Genomic DNA, 22123 nt, shown 5'->3' on the forward strand with positions numbered 1-22123 from the left:
AAAAAAAAAAGTATTTTTTGTATCAATATGTAAAAAAAATCCTGATTGTAATAAAGTAAATTATTTTTAAAATATGTTTACGTTTTTAATAGTGCTGGGCAACGATTAATCACAATCAATCACATCCAAAACAAAAGTTTAATAAATATACACAGTACACGCACACATTATGTACACAAAAACTTTTATTTTGGATGCGATTAATCGCATTCAAAATACTTTAGGTTTTCCCTTGGTATGGAAAAATTAAAATAAAATAAATTGTTTGCAAATAATTATGATGTAAACACTGGCATGCATTAAAGATACAAAGAAATGTTTTAAACTGTACTATTAGATTGTAACTACAAAAAAAAACATGAGTTTCAGATTTTTAAAAAGACCATCTTTGACATTTATAGCAATTTCACTGATAATCTGGCATTATATACGTAATAATGATTGTTGTATTATTAATTAAAGTTATTATAAAGCAGCACAGACATAAGGAACTGAACTGGTTAAATCAACTGAACCAGAGGATCGTTCAGTTTTGTCATTTTTTGGTCACATTTGTCTCTCTCCCTTCACCTGCCTCTACCTCCCTCCTCCCTCTCAACAGGTTTTCAGTGTTTCTGATGTTGAAGCTGTCTGTCATGTTGCTGGAACCCTTCGTACCTTCCTCCTGTGAGCACTCTTGCCCGTTTTCACAGACTCCAGGTGAAGCTCTGCGTAAATGTGCTTCATGCGTTCCACACAGCTGTCAATCTCACCAGCTGAAGAAGGAGAAGAGACATGTATCTGTCTGTACTCATCCATCAGACAGTGACATCAGGCATTAGACACAAATATAGCATCACCTGGGACTGAAATTAATCTGTATGTGAGATTTCCTCCTAGTTGAGGGAATAGCAGCTTTTTAACTGCTACCTTTTAAGAGGGACATATTCTATACTTCTAGGATTTTTCTTGAAGTTTACTCAAATGTTAGTCAAGTTATTTGCACCAAAAAGTAATTTGTATATACAAGATGTTTCTTCAACCTGTTTCACTCTCAGAACAAAACAGGATGTTTATGCTACTATACCTATAGGATGCTGAATATTCAATACGTTCATATGCAAATGTGCTCATAGTTGTGACATCAAAACCAATAGTGTTTGATTTCCATAAATGGTTTGGGTGGAATGGGAGGGAGCCATGCGTTGTGAATGCTAGCAAATGTCTACATTGTATGTCACAAGTTAGCTCCTCATTGTGTGTTTACGATGTTAAAGATCATTGACGTAATTTTTACCTTTACATGCATAACTCTGAGCGCTGGAGCTACAGGCTAACAGAGACATGAGCGCTTTGGCCGTCATCTTTTTCAAGGGGTCCTGGAATGGAATCTTCTCATATTGCTGTAAATTGAACAGGAAGCACAAAATGTTTGCATCGTGTTCTGAATAAACTGAATAATTTTTGTAATGATTTAATGATTATTTTTTAAAATATAAATAAATGTAAGAATGCATATGTAAGCATAGTGAAGCAGTTTAGTTTTAAAATACTACTAAATAAATTAAATCAAAGTCAGTATGTTGGGGTGGATGAGTAATTTTATGTCACGGTAACAATATATATCACGATAGAGTTGTTTTTGCTTTAAATAAAGTCTTTATGATATCAAAATTATTGATACCATAGAAATTTCACAATTCTTGTGACCAGTGTCAAAATCACAAAAAACTAATACTGGATTTAAAAAAAAGCTCTCTAAAGACAATTAAACAGTCAGTGATTAAATAAGAATAAGAAACCAATTACAAGCAATAGGACAAAAAACAACAGTAGAACAAATTAATAAGAAATGCTACACACATTGTTGTATAAAAGTAACCAAATGTATAAAAATATAAATTTATAAAAAATAATAAATTAAAAATGTATATTTATTCTTAAAGTTACAAAAGTGATTTAGTCAAGAGAAGTGAGAGATTTTCTCTCTTTTGTTGTTTGAATAACCTGAATGACAGACAGCAGAACTATTAGACTGCTGTCACTTTAAGAGCTGCCCAGATCCAATATACAGTTACACGTGTTTTCTTTCTCAGCTGTTTGCTTTCACTTAAGACCTAAATTACTGTGTTTACGAGGATCCTTGCAAATACCGGCATTTTGACACATACAAGTGTGTGTATTTTACAGTTCAAGGCCTGTAAAATGAAAAAAAAAAAAAAAACTCCGTTCAATACTCCATTATTGTCATTATGAAACAAGAAAACCATAAAACAGGTAATTATATGACAGAGAGGATACTCATGTCACACTCAAATTAGTTTAGTTTAGTTAGTTTTTTCAACATTATAACCTCAAGAAAAAAAAATCATATTCGCTATAAAAAAAACAGTATGTTATTTAAGGCTGACCCCTAATAGTAGACTAATCGTTAGTCGACCAGAAGAGGATTGGTCGACCAAAATTTTATTAGCCGCTTAGTTGCAGAAAAAAGAAAATCCACAGAAAATCCACAGGCGAAGTCACGTAGATCGTTAACAGCGGGTCTATGTGGTAATACAGTACATCGGGCAGGACATCCAAACGCTCGCATATAATTCATCCACCACAAATATGGCTTTTTTTGTATATATTCAAATATATCATTTTTGCTCATACAGAGCAAATATATCATTTTTGCTCATACAGATAAGAGTAATACATCTTTTGAATCTGTAAGGACTCTACGTTAATTTGTGTGCACTCACAATAACAACAAAACGCACTTTTGTAAAACAATGAAAGCAAACCAGATGCGCTTTCTGCCGTTCTGTGAACTTGAGCGCGAAACTCCGTGTATATCTTTGCCTTACAGACATTAAAAATAGATCTATAGAGAGTGAAATGTCTACTTTCAAATGAACCAACTCAAATGGAAAACAAATATTCTCAGATTATGTCATCCGTATGAAACATGCATACAGGCGCGTTCACTACTACGGAGATGACGAGTCAGTGTCGCCGACTTCATCTCTTAAACCAGAAACAAAGAAAGCACTAGTTTATCAGTGAATCATTAAAATGTTAATGCAGCCTCCTTACTGTTTTTCACTGACACATTCATAACCATTACTTCTGCCGGTGCGCTGTGGCAAGCTTTATGAATGTGCTTGAGCGCTTATTAGGCAAGTAAAGGCTCATTATAATGATTTAAATGGTTTATTAATAAACATGTGATTAGTGTGAACTAATGCTTCAAATGAACGACTACTAGTCGGCCAGAAAAATCCTTAGTCGAGGGCAGCCCTAATGTTATTAATGTAAAGTATGTGTGTGTATATATAATTTTTTTTTAACGTCATAAATCTGATTTTTTTTTTCTTGGCATTATGGGGTATGGAGTGTAGACTGATATGAAAAAATAAGCATAATTTTAGAAAAGATTTTAGATTTTTAGATCTGACTTTTAGTCATACTTTTGTCACTGACCCATACATAGAAGGAAGTAGCCAATTGAGGGATGTGCAAGGTGTCCAACCAATCAGAACTGAGATTGCCATTTTGAGAATTTTTGTGTGATAGGAGTCCACAAAACTGAATCTCTTACCTCTAGTAATAGTTCACAAATTACCTCCCCAGGCTCAGAAGAAAGGACTGCAGTTAGCGAGGAGCTTGCCCGATCCTCTGTGTGGCCTCCTGATCTCCTCTTAGCCTCCTCTGTGAACAGCACACACAGAAAGTGCAGGGTCGATGTGTAGAGAGAAGACTCAGCGCCCGATTGGTCCAAACACACTTGGAGAGTGTCTGTCGCGAGAGAAAGCAAAGACTAAACATAAAGAATGCTAATATTTACTTTTCTCAAACTCTGAGACGAGAAGATGCAAAAGATGCAAAACTTCACAACAAACAATCTTCACCACAAGGGAACATCTGACGAAAAAGTCTCTCCAAACTCACAGGCTTTTAAAAACAGCTTCCAAAGCCTGGATACCTGCAGGCAAGTCAGCGAGTCTACTGCCCACCCACCTGTTTTAGGATTTTCTACCACATCCATCAGATCTAATGCAGGCTGATTGTTCTCCCTGTCTCTGTCCCAGTCTGTCATATGCAGCAGGGACACCCATCCACACATACAGGCATAATGAGCTGGCCTCCCACTGCATCCGTCTTCACCTCAGCTGTCTCCTTCCTTCTCAACATCTATCTAGCACATCCTCTTCCATCTAAACTCCTCAATCTTTCTTTTCCCTCCATCCCCTTGCGCTTTCATCATGTTTGCCACCATTTTCTCTTTGTACTCTTCTGTTTCTTTCTGCCTTCCCTTTGCTTGTCTCCACCCTTTGTAACACACTTTGGTGTGTGTATGTGTGTGTCACCTGAAAAGCGCTGCCAGTGTTTCCCCAGTGCCACACCGACAGATGGGCCGACCGCAGCTTGGTTCCTGCGCAGCAAAGTAGCCAGGAGCATCAACACATCCGCCCAGGTGTTGAGCATTGCACCCTGGGCCTGCGCATCTGAGGACCAAAACAAGCAAACACACATCAAAAAACACTTTCAAATCACTTTTCTTTCATTTGAAGGTCTTGTTTGGAAGATTTTGGAGGGGGTTGTGAATTTGCTGAAGACTACCCAAGTCAGCGACAGACAGCGTGAGGATGGAAATGAGGTTGTTCAGCAGTTGCACATAACACACACTACTCAGCACCTGAGGGAGAAACAGGAGGGTGAGGGGAGATAAAGACAGTGTCAGTAGTAACGAGTGCCGAGTTACCTATCGAAAAGCACACAGCACTTTGGTTTCACAACAAATAGGTGACTAACTGGAGCTGTGTTCAAGAGAAAGTGGAACTGAACCAGAAACCATGATTCCCTTGTATTCCACTTGTATTCCATTGTATTCCGGCACAACTGCTTTTGTCAAGTATGACTGTGTGTACATCAATGAAAGGTTATGGGTAAAAAAGGGTCAGTTCACCCAAAAATCTAAATTCTGTCATTAATTACTCACCCTCATGTCGTTCCAAACCCGTAAGACCTTCGTTCATCTTCGGAACGCAAATTAAGATATTTTTGATGAAATCCGAGAACTTTCTGACCTTGCATAGACTGCAACGCAACTAACATTCAAGGCCCAGAAAGATAGTAAGGACATCGTTAAAATAGTCCATGTGACATCAGTGGTTCAACCGTAATTTTATGAAGCTACAAGAATACATTTTGTGCACAAAGAAAACAAAACTAACTTTATTTAAACATGCTTGTGTGATGAGCATGAACCGATGAGCTTTGTTTACTATATGCGATTTGCTCTGTGTATGTGTTTTGATGTGAATAAAAGCCTACAATAAATCTGATTATATAAATCAATAGTGTCTCTTCAAAAGACTTGAATTAAAACACTTGATTCATTATATGATGCCTTTTTGAGTGTTTTGGATCTTCTAAAATTTGCTAACCTGAACTTTCAATGGAGGAACAGAAACCTCTCAGGTTTCATTAAAACATGTTTGAATGACATGAGGGTGAGTAAATGACGACAGAATCACTTTAAGCTCAAAGCACTTAAGAGATATCGTAAACAAGTTGACTTTTTTTATTGATCATATATTTGGTCAAGAAATAGAGCAGACACTGGACAAGGACGAAACTTTCTAGCGTGCATGTGTTGTCCGTCTGTGTTCGAGCTCACTATCAAATGGAGTTTACTTTGAAAGGCTACATGTTCGGCTGTATGCATGCGCTAAGATGAAAACTGCAAACTCTTCTGACTTATTTTGCATTTTATTTACTTGAATTTAATATGTTGCATATTATCGATGTGCAGGTTTTGAAGGGAATAGATTTATTCATGGTAAAATGTGTTAAATACTGCTAACACTACTGTACTTTTAGCTAAAATGATCATAAAATTATCAAAAATATTTAATAAGCAATCATGCATGTGATTAAGGCCGTTTACACTAGTGCATTTTTGTTTTAAAACAGCGTTTAAAATAACTCAAAATGAAAATGATCCTCGTCTACACTGGTGTTTTCACTGCGTTTCAGAAATGATCTCCATCCACACTACACACCCGAAAACGCATGTCACATGACCATTTATACAGGTACAACCATAGATATATATAAGTAGATGCCCTATTATTTAGATGGCGGACGCTTCTACGTGCTTGGAGCGGTCGAATGGGGAATCTACCTATACATATCTATGGGTATAACTATGAGCATGATGTCATTGTTTACACGGTCATCAAGGATACGCAGAGCGAATGTGGGCAGCCATGCCATAATTTTCAAAAGTCTCCGTTTTGGTCCATTTACACTGAAACGCAACCCCGGAGTTTTCAAACTAAAACGGGGTCTGCAGCGTTTTCAAAAGTCTCCATTTTCACAGGTCGAAAATGCCAGAATAGTGTAAACGACAGCCGTAACCGTAGCAAAAGTTATGCGTTTTAAAAAGAAAACGCACTAGTGTAAACGTAGCCTTAGGATGTATAGAAATTTGTGAATGATGGGTGTTCCAAATTTGCGGAAATCTGCCACGATTTCTGTAACGTTCTGCAGGCATTTCCTTATGACAGACTGGTGTTTAAGTGCAGGTGGAAAATGATAGCCATAATGTACCTGGTTCCTGGCATCTTCCATAGCAGCTGGCAGGAGAGGTGTCCTTAACTCATTGACACACAGGGATATGGCCGCTGCATCAACAACACTGAAACAGACAGCACAAAACCAACAGGAAGTCATGCAGGTGAGTTCACAGTCTAAACAGATGAATACAACGAACACATAAATAGAATCCAACTTTAAACATGGTTTGTTTCATTTTTGACGTTTCTTGGGTCTTGCTGTTAACCAGCAGAGACAAAACAACCACAATTTGGTATTTAGAAAGAGTGGGCAGATGGCAGGCAGGATGTGGTTGTGTTAAAGTGTTGTCAGGTAAACCAAGAGAATATATTTATATAGGCGTACAGTGCGAGTGTGAAAATGAGGTGAGAGGCGTGCATAGGGTTGCAGTATGTCATACATCCACATGTGTAGTTCATGTCTGTAATTAACAGCTTAGAAAATCGTAATAAATATTTAGTAATTTACTAATAAAATGTCAGTATGACGCTTTAAAAAAATATAAATAATGGCTTTATCTTATATATAATAACTTTGCACAACATCTGTTTGTCTTCACATGTCTCTCTAACCTGGCCATGTTCTCAAGTATTTGGTTCTGTTTGAGGGCAGATAGACTAAACTCAGGAAGCACAGCCAGCAGGTTGTCCAGTAAACCGCATACTGCTAGCAACAGGTGTGGGGTTACTATAGCACCAGGCTCGGTCATCCCCCCTGGGTGGGACTCATGAGTGAGGGCAGAGTCTGAGCTGTCCGTGTCACTCTGGCCTATAGCATAAAGAAATAACAGCAGCCTCAAATTACTAAAGACTGGGGGAAAAAAAACATTCTTGTCGAGGCTAAACTGTCAATTCCTTGCCTTTTTCCCCTCAAGTCATACCTTGAGCAGTGAGTCTGTTGACTGGAGTGTCCTGGATTCCAGCAACAGCTGAGGTCAGAACTGGAGAATGAGTCCCACTAGAGCTACCTGATGGAATCTAAAGAACACACAGACAGACATAATAACAATTTGAAAATAATTCAGGCTAATTTTTGCTAATCTGATGTTGCTTGCAGCTACCTATAAGCGTGTAGCTCTCTTATACGTTATAATATCATTATACCATTCCATTGATTTTCCACCCAAAACAGCATAGAAAATGTTAGAAAAACCAGCAATTTCTTTCTAACTTATTTTTCATGTAAAGTTATTGATTATTGAGGGGTTACCAAGGAATTGCATCACTAATTATCTTATAAATTTACTGCTTTGGTAAATAAAGGCAATTTGGTAGCAGTTTTACTTAACATTATCAATTATAATAGTGTAAGTGTAGTGAAAGACCAACATATACAAACCAGGCTGATTAATCACTCAATCATGCATTTGGTCATTTTGAAATTATCACTGTCAACTGTAAATTCTAAATATTGTCTGCTTTAACAGTTTGGTTTGTCTCATTCACTATTATATTGTATTATATTATATTATTATATTATATTGTATTATAACTAACAATGATATTTTATTTTACATTACATTATAATATAGCACAATACATTAAAATATAAATTACCATTCAAAAGCTTTTTAATGTTGTTAAAAGAACTCTTTTGTACTCACAAAGGCTGCATTTATTTGGTCAAAAATACAGTATATTATATCATTCTAATATATTGGTTTGGTACTTAAGATTACTTTTTATTACTTTTTTATTATATCAGTTTTATTTTACTATTAATTGTATTTTATTATATTATAATTATTTTCAGTGTTGTTATCAGTGAAAATAGTTGTGCTGCTTAATATTTTTGTGAAAACTTTTTTCAGGATTCTTTGATTAATAGAAATGACAAAAGTACAGTATTTATTTGGGGAAAAAAACTATGTCTCTTTTAATCGATTCAATGCATCCTTGCTCAATATAATTATTAATGTCTTTAAAAAAGAAAATCTTACTGGACTTACTTTTCACTAAACAGCATTTCTGCAGGTTTTATGAAGGTGAAGGTAAATTTAAGACTTTTTAAGACCAACTAAATTGAATTTAAGGAATAAATTAAAGGGAACACAATACATCAGTATACTCTAAGTGTATATGTCTAGAGAGAACACAATTAGCTGCATTGGCATACTTCCAAATCAATCTCCTTTACTTTTAAATTCATTAAAAAAAAAGTAGCTTAACTAGAACATGGAAATAACTTTTACTGTACCTCCTGATCACACTGCAAAAAGTGCTGTTCATCCTCAGTATTTTTGTCTTGTGCAATATTTAAATTTTTTATTTAATTTTAAAGCAAAATGACATTAGACAGAAGTCCTGTTTTCCGTGAAACTGATTTAAAGTTTAAAATGAAATTTAAAATGAATTTAACTTCATTCAAACGGAAAACAAGTCTTCATAGCCCATTGACAGATGAGTTTTAAGCATACAACTTAATTTTTCAGTAAACAAGACTTATATCTTCATTTTGCATCTCAAGTACATGAATCTTGCTTTAAGAATGTTTAGATATTTGTATTAGAACACAAGACAAAAACAGTGCATGCAAAATTTAATGCCATGACTTGATGTATACAAGGCTTTCTGCTCTGATTTAAGGTGTTTTAAGGTCTTAATTTATGGAAGGTGAATCAAGGCTTTAAGACCTGCAGAAACCCTGCTAGAAGAAAAACCTTGGTCGACTACACATTTATGTCTACTGACCAGAGTACTGGAGGTGGACATGGATCCTGAGCCCTGAGTTTGGTTTAGAGGAGCAAGCATCTCTCTCCAGTGCTTCAGAGAATCATTCAGATCAGTCTCTACAGAAAGAAACACACACTGCTTCATTTACAAACAAAACAGCAAAATGTACTACTAAATTATATGCACTGGAATAATTACCTCTAACAGCTTACTAATACTTTAAATTCTGTTATAACAAGCGAATGATAAATGTAAACACCATCATCTAAAATATGCAGCACAGCGGCCATGATCTCTAGTACAGAACAGTATTAATAATGCGTGTAAGCATATGGATGCCACCGAGTCAGACATCCACTAATAGCTGGCAGTGCTCTGGGCGCGTGGATGCCGTACCCTGGGTGACATTGGCTGGCGGTGGAGGGGGGCTGAGGGTGAAGGCATGTCTGCCCATGTAACAGCTCTTCACCATCCGGCCCACGCTCTCAAAAAACTGGCAGTGGTACAACAGAGCCTGCAGGGCAGGAAGCCCGACCAGACACAGGCCTGAATCCTCATCATGCACACAGGGGCTCTGGGAGACACAAGAAAGAGAAGAATAGAAGATAAAAAAAAAGAAAAAAGCAAATATAATACTGAGGAAACCAGAAATCACCACAGACAGATCTGTTATGTCTACAGAGCTTTTAAGAGCGGCTGTGTTATTGATATTCAGTTCTGAAAGTTTATTCTCATGTAAACATACCTGCCAGGCACACTCTTTGGCCTCTTCTGCATTAGCAGGCATTGGCATCACAAGGAGGTTTTGCAAAATAAACGCTGCCTATAGGGAACGGGAACATAAAAATCAGCAACACTGCCATCTTCTTGTAAATGAATGGAAATGCATGCTGGTTGAATTCTCAAAGGAATCACGAACAAAGCAAGTGACAAATTCCTACAAAAAAAAAAAAAGTAATGCAAATACATTCCCTTGAAAGTGAGTGTGACTGTCTATGCTTGTTTAACCTCTTTTTCTCTTCCTGTTTCTGAATATGTCTTTGTACTAAACCTATACTAATAATGAAACATTCAGAAATAGATCACAGATCTGAACGAATATGACTTGCAGAGCCCTTCTGACTTGCGACATTAAAATCTAATCATAATTGCAGCTTATTCTAACCTAGAACGCCCACTTAGACAGGAAGTGGCCGACTGACTGCTTTGTGAAGCTACTAAGCACTTTTTATTTCTTTGTACACTTGTCGGTAAAAAGTTTGGAATAATTAAGATTTCAGATTTTTTTTTTTTTTTTGAAAGAAGTCTCTTATGCCGTGTCTACCCCAGAAACCGAAACTGGCATGGTTTCTAGAGAGCAAAAGGTTTTGTGAAAAAAGGGAAGACTTTAAAATAAAGTCTCTAAAATAAACTGTTAAAAGGATTTGATGATTAGTGAATGTACGCCATTGTTGTCATCATTCAGTCTGTATTTCAGCTTTAATGTACGTTTTTTTAAACAAAGCAGCTGATATTTGCCATAGCAACAGCTAGAATCTAGTGGAGTGCCGAATCTCTTTCACCCCAAAATGGTGGAAGCGTAGGGCTTGCAATGGAACGTTCTTATTGGCTTTCACTTCTTGTCAGTTGAAGTTCTATTATAGACTGTGAAAAAAAACTGAAAATCTTATTTCACCATGTATATGTTGTTGTGGCAGGCCTCTAATGCAGAAATAAGTCTAAATAAGAGTTTTAACATTTTTGATATTTTAGTACGTTTTTAGTGAAATGTTGTAATATTACAACGTTGGGCCTTTGGGGTAGCAGAATTTCAGTGATTTTACTAACTGTCTGAACAAATCTAAAGATGATCTAAGGGTTCATTTGCAGGGTATACTGCTTATGTAGCCCCATAACAGCAGCCTATATATCCATACACAAATAATCACACAAGTCGTGTTTTTTATGAATATTATATTTATTATAAAAATATGTTCAATCAAAACTATTTACTGGTATTTACAATGTCTAGCTCTGTTCATAGCCATGTTCAATTCCCAGAGTCTCATAATGATTTTATAAATGCTCCTTTCTTTTGAAAACTGTACTCATTGGTGTTAGATGTCAGAGCCTTCTGATCATATCTTCTGACACAAACCTTCAGAAGTACTCCAGTGGTGTATGATGGGAGACTGCATCATTAGTGATATCCTAGTCAGAGAAATTAATGTTGAGACAAATAAAATCCTTTTTCAGACAGCTTTACCTGTTACAGCGCATGGTCTGTGTTCTTGAATGGCCTGGTTTTGTTGGAATGATGTTCACATAATCATCAGATGGGCCAACAAAAATGGGTGGTCTTTTTTTTCTTGTCCAGTTCACAGGCATCTTTATATTACTTTTTATCATTTGTATCAGAGTCCATCTCAAAGTCTTTGTTCCCATTTTGGATGGCATCAATGACATCATATACATTATAAAATTATGACCTTACCTGTCTAGAAGCTTTCTGAAATGGAAAAAAAAAACACTGATTATTTTCAAGGCATAATAATCTTGATGCAAGTCAAACCCAATCATATTTAAACATTTGAAAGAATTCACCAATTTTGCAGAAATCACACATTTTACAGAATTCAGACATTCCACAGATTTCTAACAATACAGTCTGATAGCTTATTGTGCTCTTCTTATAATGATAATAGCACGTATAACCCCCACATTCCAGAACATTATCACCTGGCCCTCATGCATCAAGAACACATTTGAGCAAACAAGTTAAGCCCAGAAAAGAAAACAGAACCAGTTAAGTATATTTTAAAATTTAGTTTTAAATATTGCATGACAAATAATTTAAAATTCTCAAAGAAATCATTTATTTTTTAATTCAACTTGAACTTATCATTTACTGTAATAATCCTTTATTTTGGAATAAAACTCACAATGGTAACAAATAAGACAATAAAACTGGTTTTGTTGGAATGATGTTCACATAATCATCAGATGGGCCAACAAAAATGGGTGGTCTTTTTTTTCTTGTCCAGTTCACAGGCATCTTTATATTACTTTTTATCATTTGTATCAGAGTCCATCTCAAAGTCTTTGTTCCCATTTTGGATGGCATCAATGACATCATATACGATACATTATAAAATTATGACCTTACCTGTCTAGTAGCTTTCTGAAATTGAAAAAAAAAAAAAAAAATTATTTTACTAAGCCCAGAAAAGAAAACCAAACCAGTTAAGTATTTTTAAAAATGTAGTTTTAAATATTGCATGACAAATAATTTAAAATTCTCAAAGAAATAATGTATTTTTTAATTCAACTTGAACTTATCATTTACTGTAATAATCCTTTATTTTGGAATAAAACTCACAATGGTAACAAATAAGACAATAAAAATCAATATTATATTTTGTCACTGACAAAAATGGTCAAAAAGTATGTTGCTAACAAATTAGAAGTACAATTCATTCATGTAACATGTAAGGTGCACAGGCAAATTTTGCTTCCACTCTAGCCCAATGTTGTAAAATTACACCATTGACATAAAAAGCTCAAAATCTAATGTAATCAAAGTATTTAACAGTACCTTAATATCTGCATGATCTACACATATTACTAATCACAGAAAAATATATTTTAGGCATTATACTTACTTGCATGTTGATTTATCCAGTCCAATAAAAAAGGTGAAGTTCCTTGAAGCAAGTGTGCAGGTTGTGTAAGTTTATGGCCAGGTAAACAGACGTATTTACAAGATATATCACCCAACAACATTGCAGGACTGAACAATAGGACCTACTAGTTGTGTAAAAAGGCTAAAAAAACAAGTACAGGTTTAATTTAGTGGAGCTAAAAACTGATGTTGTAATATTAGAACAGTGGGCCTTACAGGGTTAATATTAATCAAACGACAAAAGACCAATTCAAAATCACACACTGCTCTTGAGTGAAGGACTTTTGTAGCTTTAATAAGAAACAAAGAAAGTTTAATTCTTACAGTGAATAGTATGCTGTTTTATTTTACATTTGATTATTCATTTCTGTAGTAGGCTGTTAACGGCTTGAGACTTGCATAATGTTTATTAAAAAAACATTAAAGCAGTTTGTTTCATTTGTATCTTTTTATTCTATTGTATTTGTCCTTTGCTTTTTTATTACTGACAGTTTAATTATTTTCAATAATTTGAGGACTTTTTGATTGTTTGTTACTAATAGGCTAGTTACCTAATACTCTGCTGTGGTATTGAGAATTGTGAAATTTTGCTGGTAGATGTCATAGCAACCTTATTTACAGGAAATATATATTTGATATGTATCGCTATCTTTAAATAAATCACTCATATAAAGTTTTGGTCATATGGCCTCCTCATAATCATGTTAAATAATTGTGATTACAATATTGACCAAAATAATCGTGATTATGACTTTCCATTTTTTTGAGTCCAACATGCATCAGATGGTCCATGAACGGACTGAGGGCAGTTCATAGACTCTCAGTATGAAGCAGTCTGGGAGTTTTTTGTGTTGTTTTCAAGTTGAAGCTGGATGGACTCACCTCTCGGTGCACCATACTGCACTCCTGTCTTTCCAGCAGGATGTTGAGTACCGTGGCCCACAGACCTCCTGAAATGTTCTGGCAACTCTCTGACAACGCCACACACCCTCTCTCCAGCGAACTCAGAGCCGCACCCACAGCCAGGCTGGCACAGCGGACCTAGAGCCAGACAAATACACACACACACACACACACACTTGTGTTCAGACCCAGCACATGTGCTTGGCAGTGCTAACTGCCATGGGCTCTTTGGCATGTAGCACTGGCACAAATTTGTGTTTGTCATGCCCATTATTTTCAGTGCTCAGCATCTGCTGAGCTGAGGGAGGCCTGGACACGCACGAGTACTTGGGAAAACTATCCAAAATAGAAGGCCAAGGCACACAAATTGCTAAATAAGGTTTTCATAAAAATTATGGACACGTACATTTAATAAATTTACATCATCTATGATTGCATTCAGTGCCAATGTACAGAGAATGTTAATTTAAGAAAACATGGTGAATCAGTATTCGGTGGAGCTTTGAAAATCTAAAACATTTTCAATTATTTTAGATCTTGTACTTTTGATCCATTTAAGACCACATCGGGATGTTATTTTTAAATGACTTTTTTGACAGAACTTCATTTAAGAAACATTTTTGTCAAAATTTATAATCAATATATTGTTTTTAAATTGTGGGTAAATGATTCAACGCAGCACATAAGAAGTCCATGGACTTTTGTCCAAATCAACGTTGTAGGTTAAAATTTATATAAATGTATGGAAAAATATGTCAAGTTCTTTAACTGACAGTGTTGTTAACTGAATCTAAAACGAAAAAATTTTTTTTTCAATAATTGAAATAAAGTTGAAAATTACATAAATATTAGATGAAACTTTGACAAATAACAAAATTTTGCCTTGGCAACTAACTGAAAACAAGTTTAAGTACTACATTATTTAAACTTAAATACAAATAAAAATAACATTTTAATTAATTAATCTTTATTTTAATAAATAAAATTTTATTATTATTATAATATTCAAAAATAAAAACTTTATTATAAATTATTAAAGCCTAAACTAAAATTAAAAGTGAAAATACAAAACTAAAGGCTAATTCAAAATATTTATATAAAATTTATATAAAACTATTTATTATACCAAAACACTGTCAACTGTTCACCATTAGTTTTTTTTAGTTTTTTTTACGAATTTTTAGTTTTTTTATCACCATCAATATTTAATTTTAATTGGTCATATCACCCACAGCCAGGCTGGCACAGCGGACCTAGAGCCAGACAAACACACACACACACACACACACTTGTGTTCAGACCCAGCACATGTGCTTGGCAGTGCTAACTGCCATGGGCTCTTTGGCATGTAGCACTGGCACAAATTTGTGTTTGTCATGCCCATTATTTTCAGTGCTCAGCATCTGCTGAGCTGAGGGAGGCCTGGACACGCACGAGTACTTGGGAAAACTATCCAAAATAGAAGGCCAAGGCACACAAATTGCTAAATAAGGTTTTCATAAAAATTATGGACACGTACATTTAATAAATTTACATCATCTATGATTGCATTCAGTGCCAATGTACAGAGAATGTTAATTTAAGAAAACATGGTGAATCAGTATTCGGTGGAGCTTTGAAAATCTAAAACATTTTCAATTATTTTAGATCTTGTACTTTTGATCCATTTAAGACCACATCGGGATGTTATTTTTAAATGACTTTTTTGACAGAACTTCATTTAAGAAACATTTTTGTCAAAATTTATAATCAATATATTGTTTTTAAATTGTGGGTAAATGATTCAACGCAGCACATAAGAAGTCCATGGACTTTTGTCCAAATCAACGTTGTAGGTTAAAATTTATATAAATGTATGGAAAAATATGTCAAGTTCTTTAACTGACAGTGTTGTTAACTGAATCTAAAACGAAAAAATTTTTTTTTCAATAATTGAAATAAAGTTGAAAATTACATAAATATTAGATGAAACTTTGACAAATAACAAAATTTTGCCTTGGCAACTAACTGAAAACAAGTTTAAGTACTACATTATTTAAACTTAAATACAAATAAAAATAACATTTTAATTAATTAATCTTTATTTTAATAAATAAAATTTTATTATTATTATAATATTCAAAAATAAAAACTTTATTATAAATTATTAAAGCCTAAACTAAAATTAAAAGTGAAAATACAAAACTAAAGGCTAATTCAAAATATTTATATAAAATTTATATAAAACTATTTATTATACCAAAACACTGTCAACTGTTCACCATTAGTTTTTTTTAGTTTTTTTTACGAATTTTTAGTTTTTTTATCACCATCAATATTTAATTTTAATTGGTCATATGGTGTAAAACAAAATGAATAATAAAAAAAAACTCAAATTATCATGTATACCACAAACTGCATTCATAATAATTATAAAATAATTAGCAAATGCTATTTAAAACAGTTCTAAATTATCTTTAGCATGTCACACCAAAGGACATGTAAGCTTCCAAAAAGTATTCAAAACAGCACTTTGTTAATTACCTATTGTATAGCCATAATGTGCATTTTATGAAGGTCTCACCTCAGGGTCTCGGTCCACCCACAGAGGAATTAGCCAGGCCAAGCCAAGCTGGGCAGCACTCTGCCCATCAGACCTTTGCTCACGGCCCAGAGACCACAAGGATATCCAGTCCTTAAACAACACACAAACACTCTAAATATGGAGTACTGCTGTACTGATAACTATTCCACTTAATATTATACAGAATATCTAGTGACGAACCGATATAATCGGCCAACATCATGTTCACTAAATTGATTAAAATAAGTTTTAGGACCCCCTAGTGTCAGATTTAAAGCCTTGTGATATCAGTGTCAATTGCAATGGCATTTCTGACCTCATTTTTACTTTCCTTCATCATCTCATGTGACAGATGAAGCAGGCAGATAACTGCGTTTTTTGTCACTCCTTTGCCCATGAAGGACATCGAGTTTCCTCCCAAATCTACGTAGAATGAAGAGATGACCTGGGAAGAGCAGTCAAATAGGAACATGATCATAATTAGCAGTCTGGAGAAAGAGTCATTTCATAATGCGAAGTGAGATGCAGCTGAGACACAGGTTGGTCGGTATGAAGTGATTCATGCTCAAGTGTTTGGGAATATCTTGGACCCTGAGTGTGAGTGTGCGTTTAATGTGTTCTGTCTGGATAAGTGTATATAATCTGTACAAAATATATTCTAGTGTGGAACCAAGGCAATCGAGCACATGTGTGTATGCATACTTCCAAGAGGCCACTGAGGTACTTGAGGCAGAGTGTGTTTGGCTCCATGTTGGGTGTGTGTGTGCTCCAGCCAGGCAGGGCGGTCACATGGGCCATGGTCCTGAGAGTGCGCTCTAGAGATGGCAGGCCATAGAAGCATGGAGCATCGGACAAGCGTAGGCACTGTAGCAGGCGCATTGACAGTTCAGAGGCAAATGGTCCAGACAGAACCTCACAAATCCTTTAAAAAAAGATGACAAATGCAAACGAGTGAGAAACAAAGTCATCATTATAGGGATCTTTGCCTTAGTATGAAGCACTATATACAATACTCCTCAAAAGTATGGGGTAAATAAGATACAGTAATACTTAAACGTAGCAAGGACTATTTAAAATTATCAAACATGACAGTTAAGACATTTATAATGTTAGAAAAGATTTCTATTTTTATTAAATGTTAATTTCAAAGAATCTTGAATAACAAAATGTATGATGGTTTCTGCAGAAATAGCAGCACAACTTTTTTCAACATTGATTAAAAAAAAAATGTTTTTTGAGCACCAAATCATCATATTAAAATGATTTCTGAAGGATCATTTGTTTATTTTATTTTATTGTAGTGATTATTTTGTTTATTTTATAGCAGTGTTTATTGTTTTGTTTCAGTGTTTATTGTTTTGTCTCAGTGTGTTTTGTTTTGTTTTGTTGTTTTGTCTTGTCCAAGTACTTCAAGACAAGGGCTGGTAACCAAAACGTTGCAGATCTGAAAGTAAAAGAAAATAATAATACATAAATTAAAAATAATAATAATAAAATAAAACGTCCAGATCGTATGAATTTAATTTAATCTATTTGCTAAATTTTAATTTATTCAAATTATTTACGCTTTCTATTCTTCTTGCAGCATCAAACCACTCCATCCATGTGTTTTTTTGCTAAGGAACACGTTCATGCTGTTTTTCCAAAGTACTTTTCTTCTATTGGATTGGATTACAAACAATTATAATATAGAAGCTCCATAACAAGCACCCCAAACAAATGATACCTGTTAGATTGCTGCTCATAAACTGAAAATGTATACAGGGAAATGTCTTAGTAGATCAGATTTGCATTACAGGGCCTTGATACATCAACAACTAACAGTGGGAGTTTCCAATTTACGGATCCTCAAGGAGTTTTCAGAAGAGTTATTCCATAAATAACAAAATTAAATCAAAAGCGTCATTAGATTTTTATTTCCCCCCAGATGGCAGGTAGAAGGAGAAGACTCCTAATGAGGATAGTAAAACATTTTATGCATGTACGGCAAAGAGAAAAGGAAGTGTTTTTGGGATAACAAATCTGCCTTGTTCGACTAAATGGTTTCAATGAGTGTGTTTTGGGGAGCAAACAGATGTGACAGAGTGTTTTCGCACCCTCACTAACCACAGGTGCAAGCTAAGCTCAATAGCAGCTACGGCTCTTGAATACACTTGAAGATTTAATTAAAATACACAGCGGTCTCCAAACCAATCATCCTGTTAGAAAAAAGACTCCGATCAAAGAATGATATCATTCTTTTACTCAATAAAAAAAATCTTAGAAGCTTCTTGGGCCGTGAAGCAGGGGTTAGCGCACATGTTTTAGTCACATTGAACTGTGGTGTGCATATGGGTGACACAGGTTTCAGCACGACACAATTTCTTAATACTTGTGTCACGATACAATATTATTGCGATTTTAAATATATTGCGATATTCTGCGATATATTGCAATTTATTACCTTTTTCCAACTTCAAATTATGTCCCCAAAGGAAAACTTTGACATCTGTTTTAACTAAAAAGAAACATTATTCAGTTTGTTTATCTCACTTCAGTTTTATTGTTGCAGTGCAAAATGGGATTGTCAAGCAGACAAACTGACCAACACTTTCATGAAAACCTGTCATAAATGTTGTATGCACCTGGCAAACTCAACTATTTGTATTACAGTCTAATCTAGTCCACCTTAATTAAATGTAAACAGGTATGCACTGCTGTGCTACCACAGGTATTTTGAACAGTGCAACTTGAAATTGTTTATTATTATTATTATCCCCTTCTGGTTTACAAATCCGAAGCAAGTCCATACATCTATCTGATTTAAACGCGGACGGGGCTTTCCTGATAACTTTCCTCGATGCCACCCTCTTTATTTTACTAACTTGCTGCATGCTGAAAGTGACCCAGCTGACCTCACCAGAAAAAAAACTCAACATCACCATCTAGTGGATTGTAAAGAAATTGATTTTATTATTCTACCAAATAGTATAATAAAAGATCGATACTTGGCGTCCCGTGTATCGATACAGTATTCCCCCACCCCTACTAAAAATGCAAATAAACATTCACTAATTACTGCACAGTATATGCCTGCTGTGAGCTGATACAGTGACCGGTCCACCATTGTATCCAACATTACATAACCAATTAAACGTCATCTGTACATTCTTAGCTTTAATGCAGACTTTCCAGATTGATTAATATTAGCCGTCAATCAATCCCTTTCACTGTGCTCCACTGTTACGTGACAGGGAGCTAACTAGCACGCAAAATATAAAGTGCTGAAGAGAGAAGATGAAAAGAACACATTTCTTTTGTAAGCCGCCTAAAATTACAGGTAATGCAACACCTGGAGTTGGTGATGGATATCATGTGGTGAATGTAAATCCATCAGTGGAAAAGGCTTAGAGTTTTTGAAGAAAGTAGCTGAAAGAGTGGCTTTGCTATGAAAAAGGCTCAATGCACTGCTTTCACTGTAAAGCCTGTGGGACAGAGGTTGCAGGTAACATTGCGTTCATTACTTAATCCACACATTTTAAGTGCGAGAGCCTGATTAAACACAGGAGAGTGTCAAGCACAAGAAATGCAGTGTGCGGCAAAGTATTCACGATCAGGTTCGACTGGTGAAGCTTTTAATCTTTAATTTTAATTATATATACACAGTGGAGATCAATATTAGAGAATAACTTACAATTTTCTAAATTTCAAGGTCACTGCTTAGTCCCATTTGAACTTATCCTAACAGGAGTAGAAGGGCAGTTTTCAAAAGGATATTTGATAAATGAATTGTATTCTTAGGCACGCTATAAACAATTTAAATGAGATTTTTGAAAAAGAACAGTTATTGTTGAAACTAAAAAGTTATTGTATTGTATGGAACTCATTCAAGTCCCCCAAAAAGGCTGGTCGTACACAAAAGACAAATGCACGAGAGGACATGATAATGCAGAGACTCTCAATGGGGAATCGGTTCAACACTGCAGCTGGAATTGCTTGCCAGTTCAGTGCTGAACAAGGTAAGGGTCTGTCTCGGCATGTTTAAGAGAAGTCGGACTGAAAGTGCACTCTGCAATGACAAAGCCTCTCATCAGCAGAAAGAATCAAAAGGCTAAGCTCACCTTTGCTGAGGACAATGTTGTGTGGAGAGAGAACTGGTTCAACGTTCACTTTAGTGATGAAAACAAGTTTAATTTAATTGGGTCTGATGGGAAACATTATGTTCCACGTCAAAATAAGGAAAGACTGAACCCAAAGTGTGTAAAGAAGTTAGTGAAATATGGAGGAGGAAGTGTCATGGTTTGGGGGATGTTTTGTGCAGCAGGAGTTGGGCCTCTTATACAGCTACATGTACATGGCAGAGTAAATGCAAATGTTTATCAGAACCTCCTGCGGCAACATGCGGTTCCTTCCCTGCAAGCATCTCCCAATCAGCCAACAAATTTCATGCAGGACAATGCCCCCTGTCTCACAGCAAAACGGGATAAGCAGTTCCTAAATATATAAATTGTAGTTGTGGTTTTAGTAATTGTAGTTAATTTTTAGAAGTTGGGAGTAGAGACCTGCATTCCCGCGGGAGTACCATGGGACCCAACGCAACGGGGTGCAGCGCAGGACAACTCTTGATGGGCGGGTGCGGGTGGGTAGAGACTGGTGTGTGTGCGGGATGTGGGAGAATAAAATGATTCGCGGGACTACCGCAAAATAGAAGTATCTAAACATAAAATATCTAAAAAAAACATATAAACTGTTATTCATCTATTGCACAAAAGCAACAAGAACAACTAATATAACATAAAAATGATTAACAGGCGCAAGAATAGGCATTTTCGATTTAAAACACATGTTTGCAGCGCGAGCAATGTAGCCAATCACAGACATATCAGTTGATTTCTGCAGCGCAATGGCCAATCAGAGGTATTTAAGGTAGAATCCACTCACCGCTCAAAAGCAGTGCTGAATATTGCATGCTCACGAATCATCTTATTAACACACAAATTGTAGACATTGTGAAAGATTCATTGTGCTTATATTCATTGTGTTATAACAGAGCTTTATGAGATCGCGATGAACCGAGTTGTCAGCTTTTTAGTGATATAAGCAGGGCCGGATTTACCTCTTTTCATGACATAGGCAAAACAAATTTTTGGGCCCCCCTTCCCTATTAATATAATAGGCCTAATAGGCTACTACCACCCAAGCAAACAAAAATATTTCTTAATCAGTGAAACCGTCACAATATTTCCTATCGCAATAAGCGCTTGCGTTCAGTCAATAAAAATCGAATGTAGTTCTTCATTTGTTTGAGAACTGAGAAAGACCATTCCATTAATAGGCGCGGCGACGTGGCCACATAACCACTTCGGGAGTGCATTATTTCTCTATTAATTTTAATGGCCTAGAGTTACAATCACACATCAATTGTTCAGATGATTTGTTTAAAGATATTTAACATGTTTCTGTCCTGAAATCTCGTGTGTTGAACTAGCTAATTTTTTACGCACCTCATCCCCAAAAGAGAGAGAGATAGAGAAAGATTAAGCGCGTGTAAATACCTGCGTCTGTGCGTCTCTCAGCAGTATTCAGCAGCAGCATCTACTAAAAGCGAATCTTCAAAGGGGTCATAGGATGCACATTTTCCACAAGTTGATATGATTCTTTAGGGTCTTAATGAAAAGTCTGTAACAGTTTGGTTAAAATTTCTCAATGGTAGTGTAAAAAACACATTTTTTACCCTGTCAAAAACAGCTCTTTTCA

General features: G+C 35.5%; 1 protein-coding gene across 1 annotated transcript in view; it reads right to left on the reverse strand.

Annotated features, from left to right (window-relative positions):
• The window catches only part of rttn (rotatin), a 64814-nt gene that overhangs the window by 12356 nt on the left and 30335 nt on the right, over window positions 1-22123 (reverse strand). The window contains exons 29-43 of the mRNA XM_016487408.1: window positions 17090-17309; window positions 16704-16832; window positions 16388-16498; window positions 13804-13962; window positions 10006-10083; window positions 9657-9834; window positions 9279-9376; window positions 7469-7565; window positions 7161-7356; window positions 6583-6670; window positions 4588-4663; window positions 4335-4472; window positions 3566-3762; window positions 1277-1382; window positions 658-755 (exon numbers count right to left, since the gene is read on the reverse strand). Of these exons, the coding sequence (XP_016342894.1) occupies window positions 658-755; window positions 1277-1382; window positions 3566-3762; window positions 4335-4472; window positions 4588-4663; window positions 6583-6670; window positions 7161-7356; window positions 7469-7565; window positions 9279-9376; window positions 9657-9834; window positions 10006-10083; window positions 13804-13962; window positions 16388-16498; window positions 16704-16832; window positions 17090-17309 (1969 nt within the window). The remainder of the gene's footprint in view (window positions 1-657; window positions 756-1276; window positions 1383-3565; window positions 3763-4334; window positions 4473-4587; window positions 4664-6582; window positions 6671-7160; window positions 7357-7468; window positions 7566-9278; window positions 9377-9656; window positions 9835-10005; window positions 10084-13803; window positions 13963-16387; window positions 16499-16703; window positions 16833-17089; window positions 17310-22123) is intronic.

This window comes from Sinocyclocheilus anshuiensis, unplaced genomic scaffold (genome assembly GCF_001515605.1).
Source record: "Sinocyclocheilus anshuiensis isolate Anshui unplaced genomic scaffold, SAMN03320099.WGS_v1.1 scaffold1529, whole genome shotgun sequence".
In the NCBI taxonomy this organism is placed as follows: Eukaryota; Metazoa; Chordata; class Actinopteri; order Cypriniformes; family Cyprinidae; genus Sinocyclocheilus; species Sinocyclocheilus anshuiensis.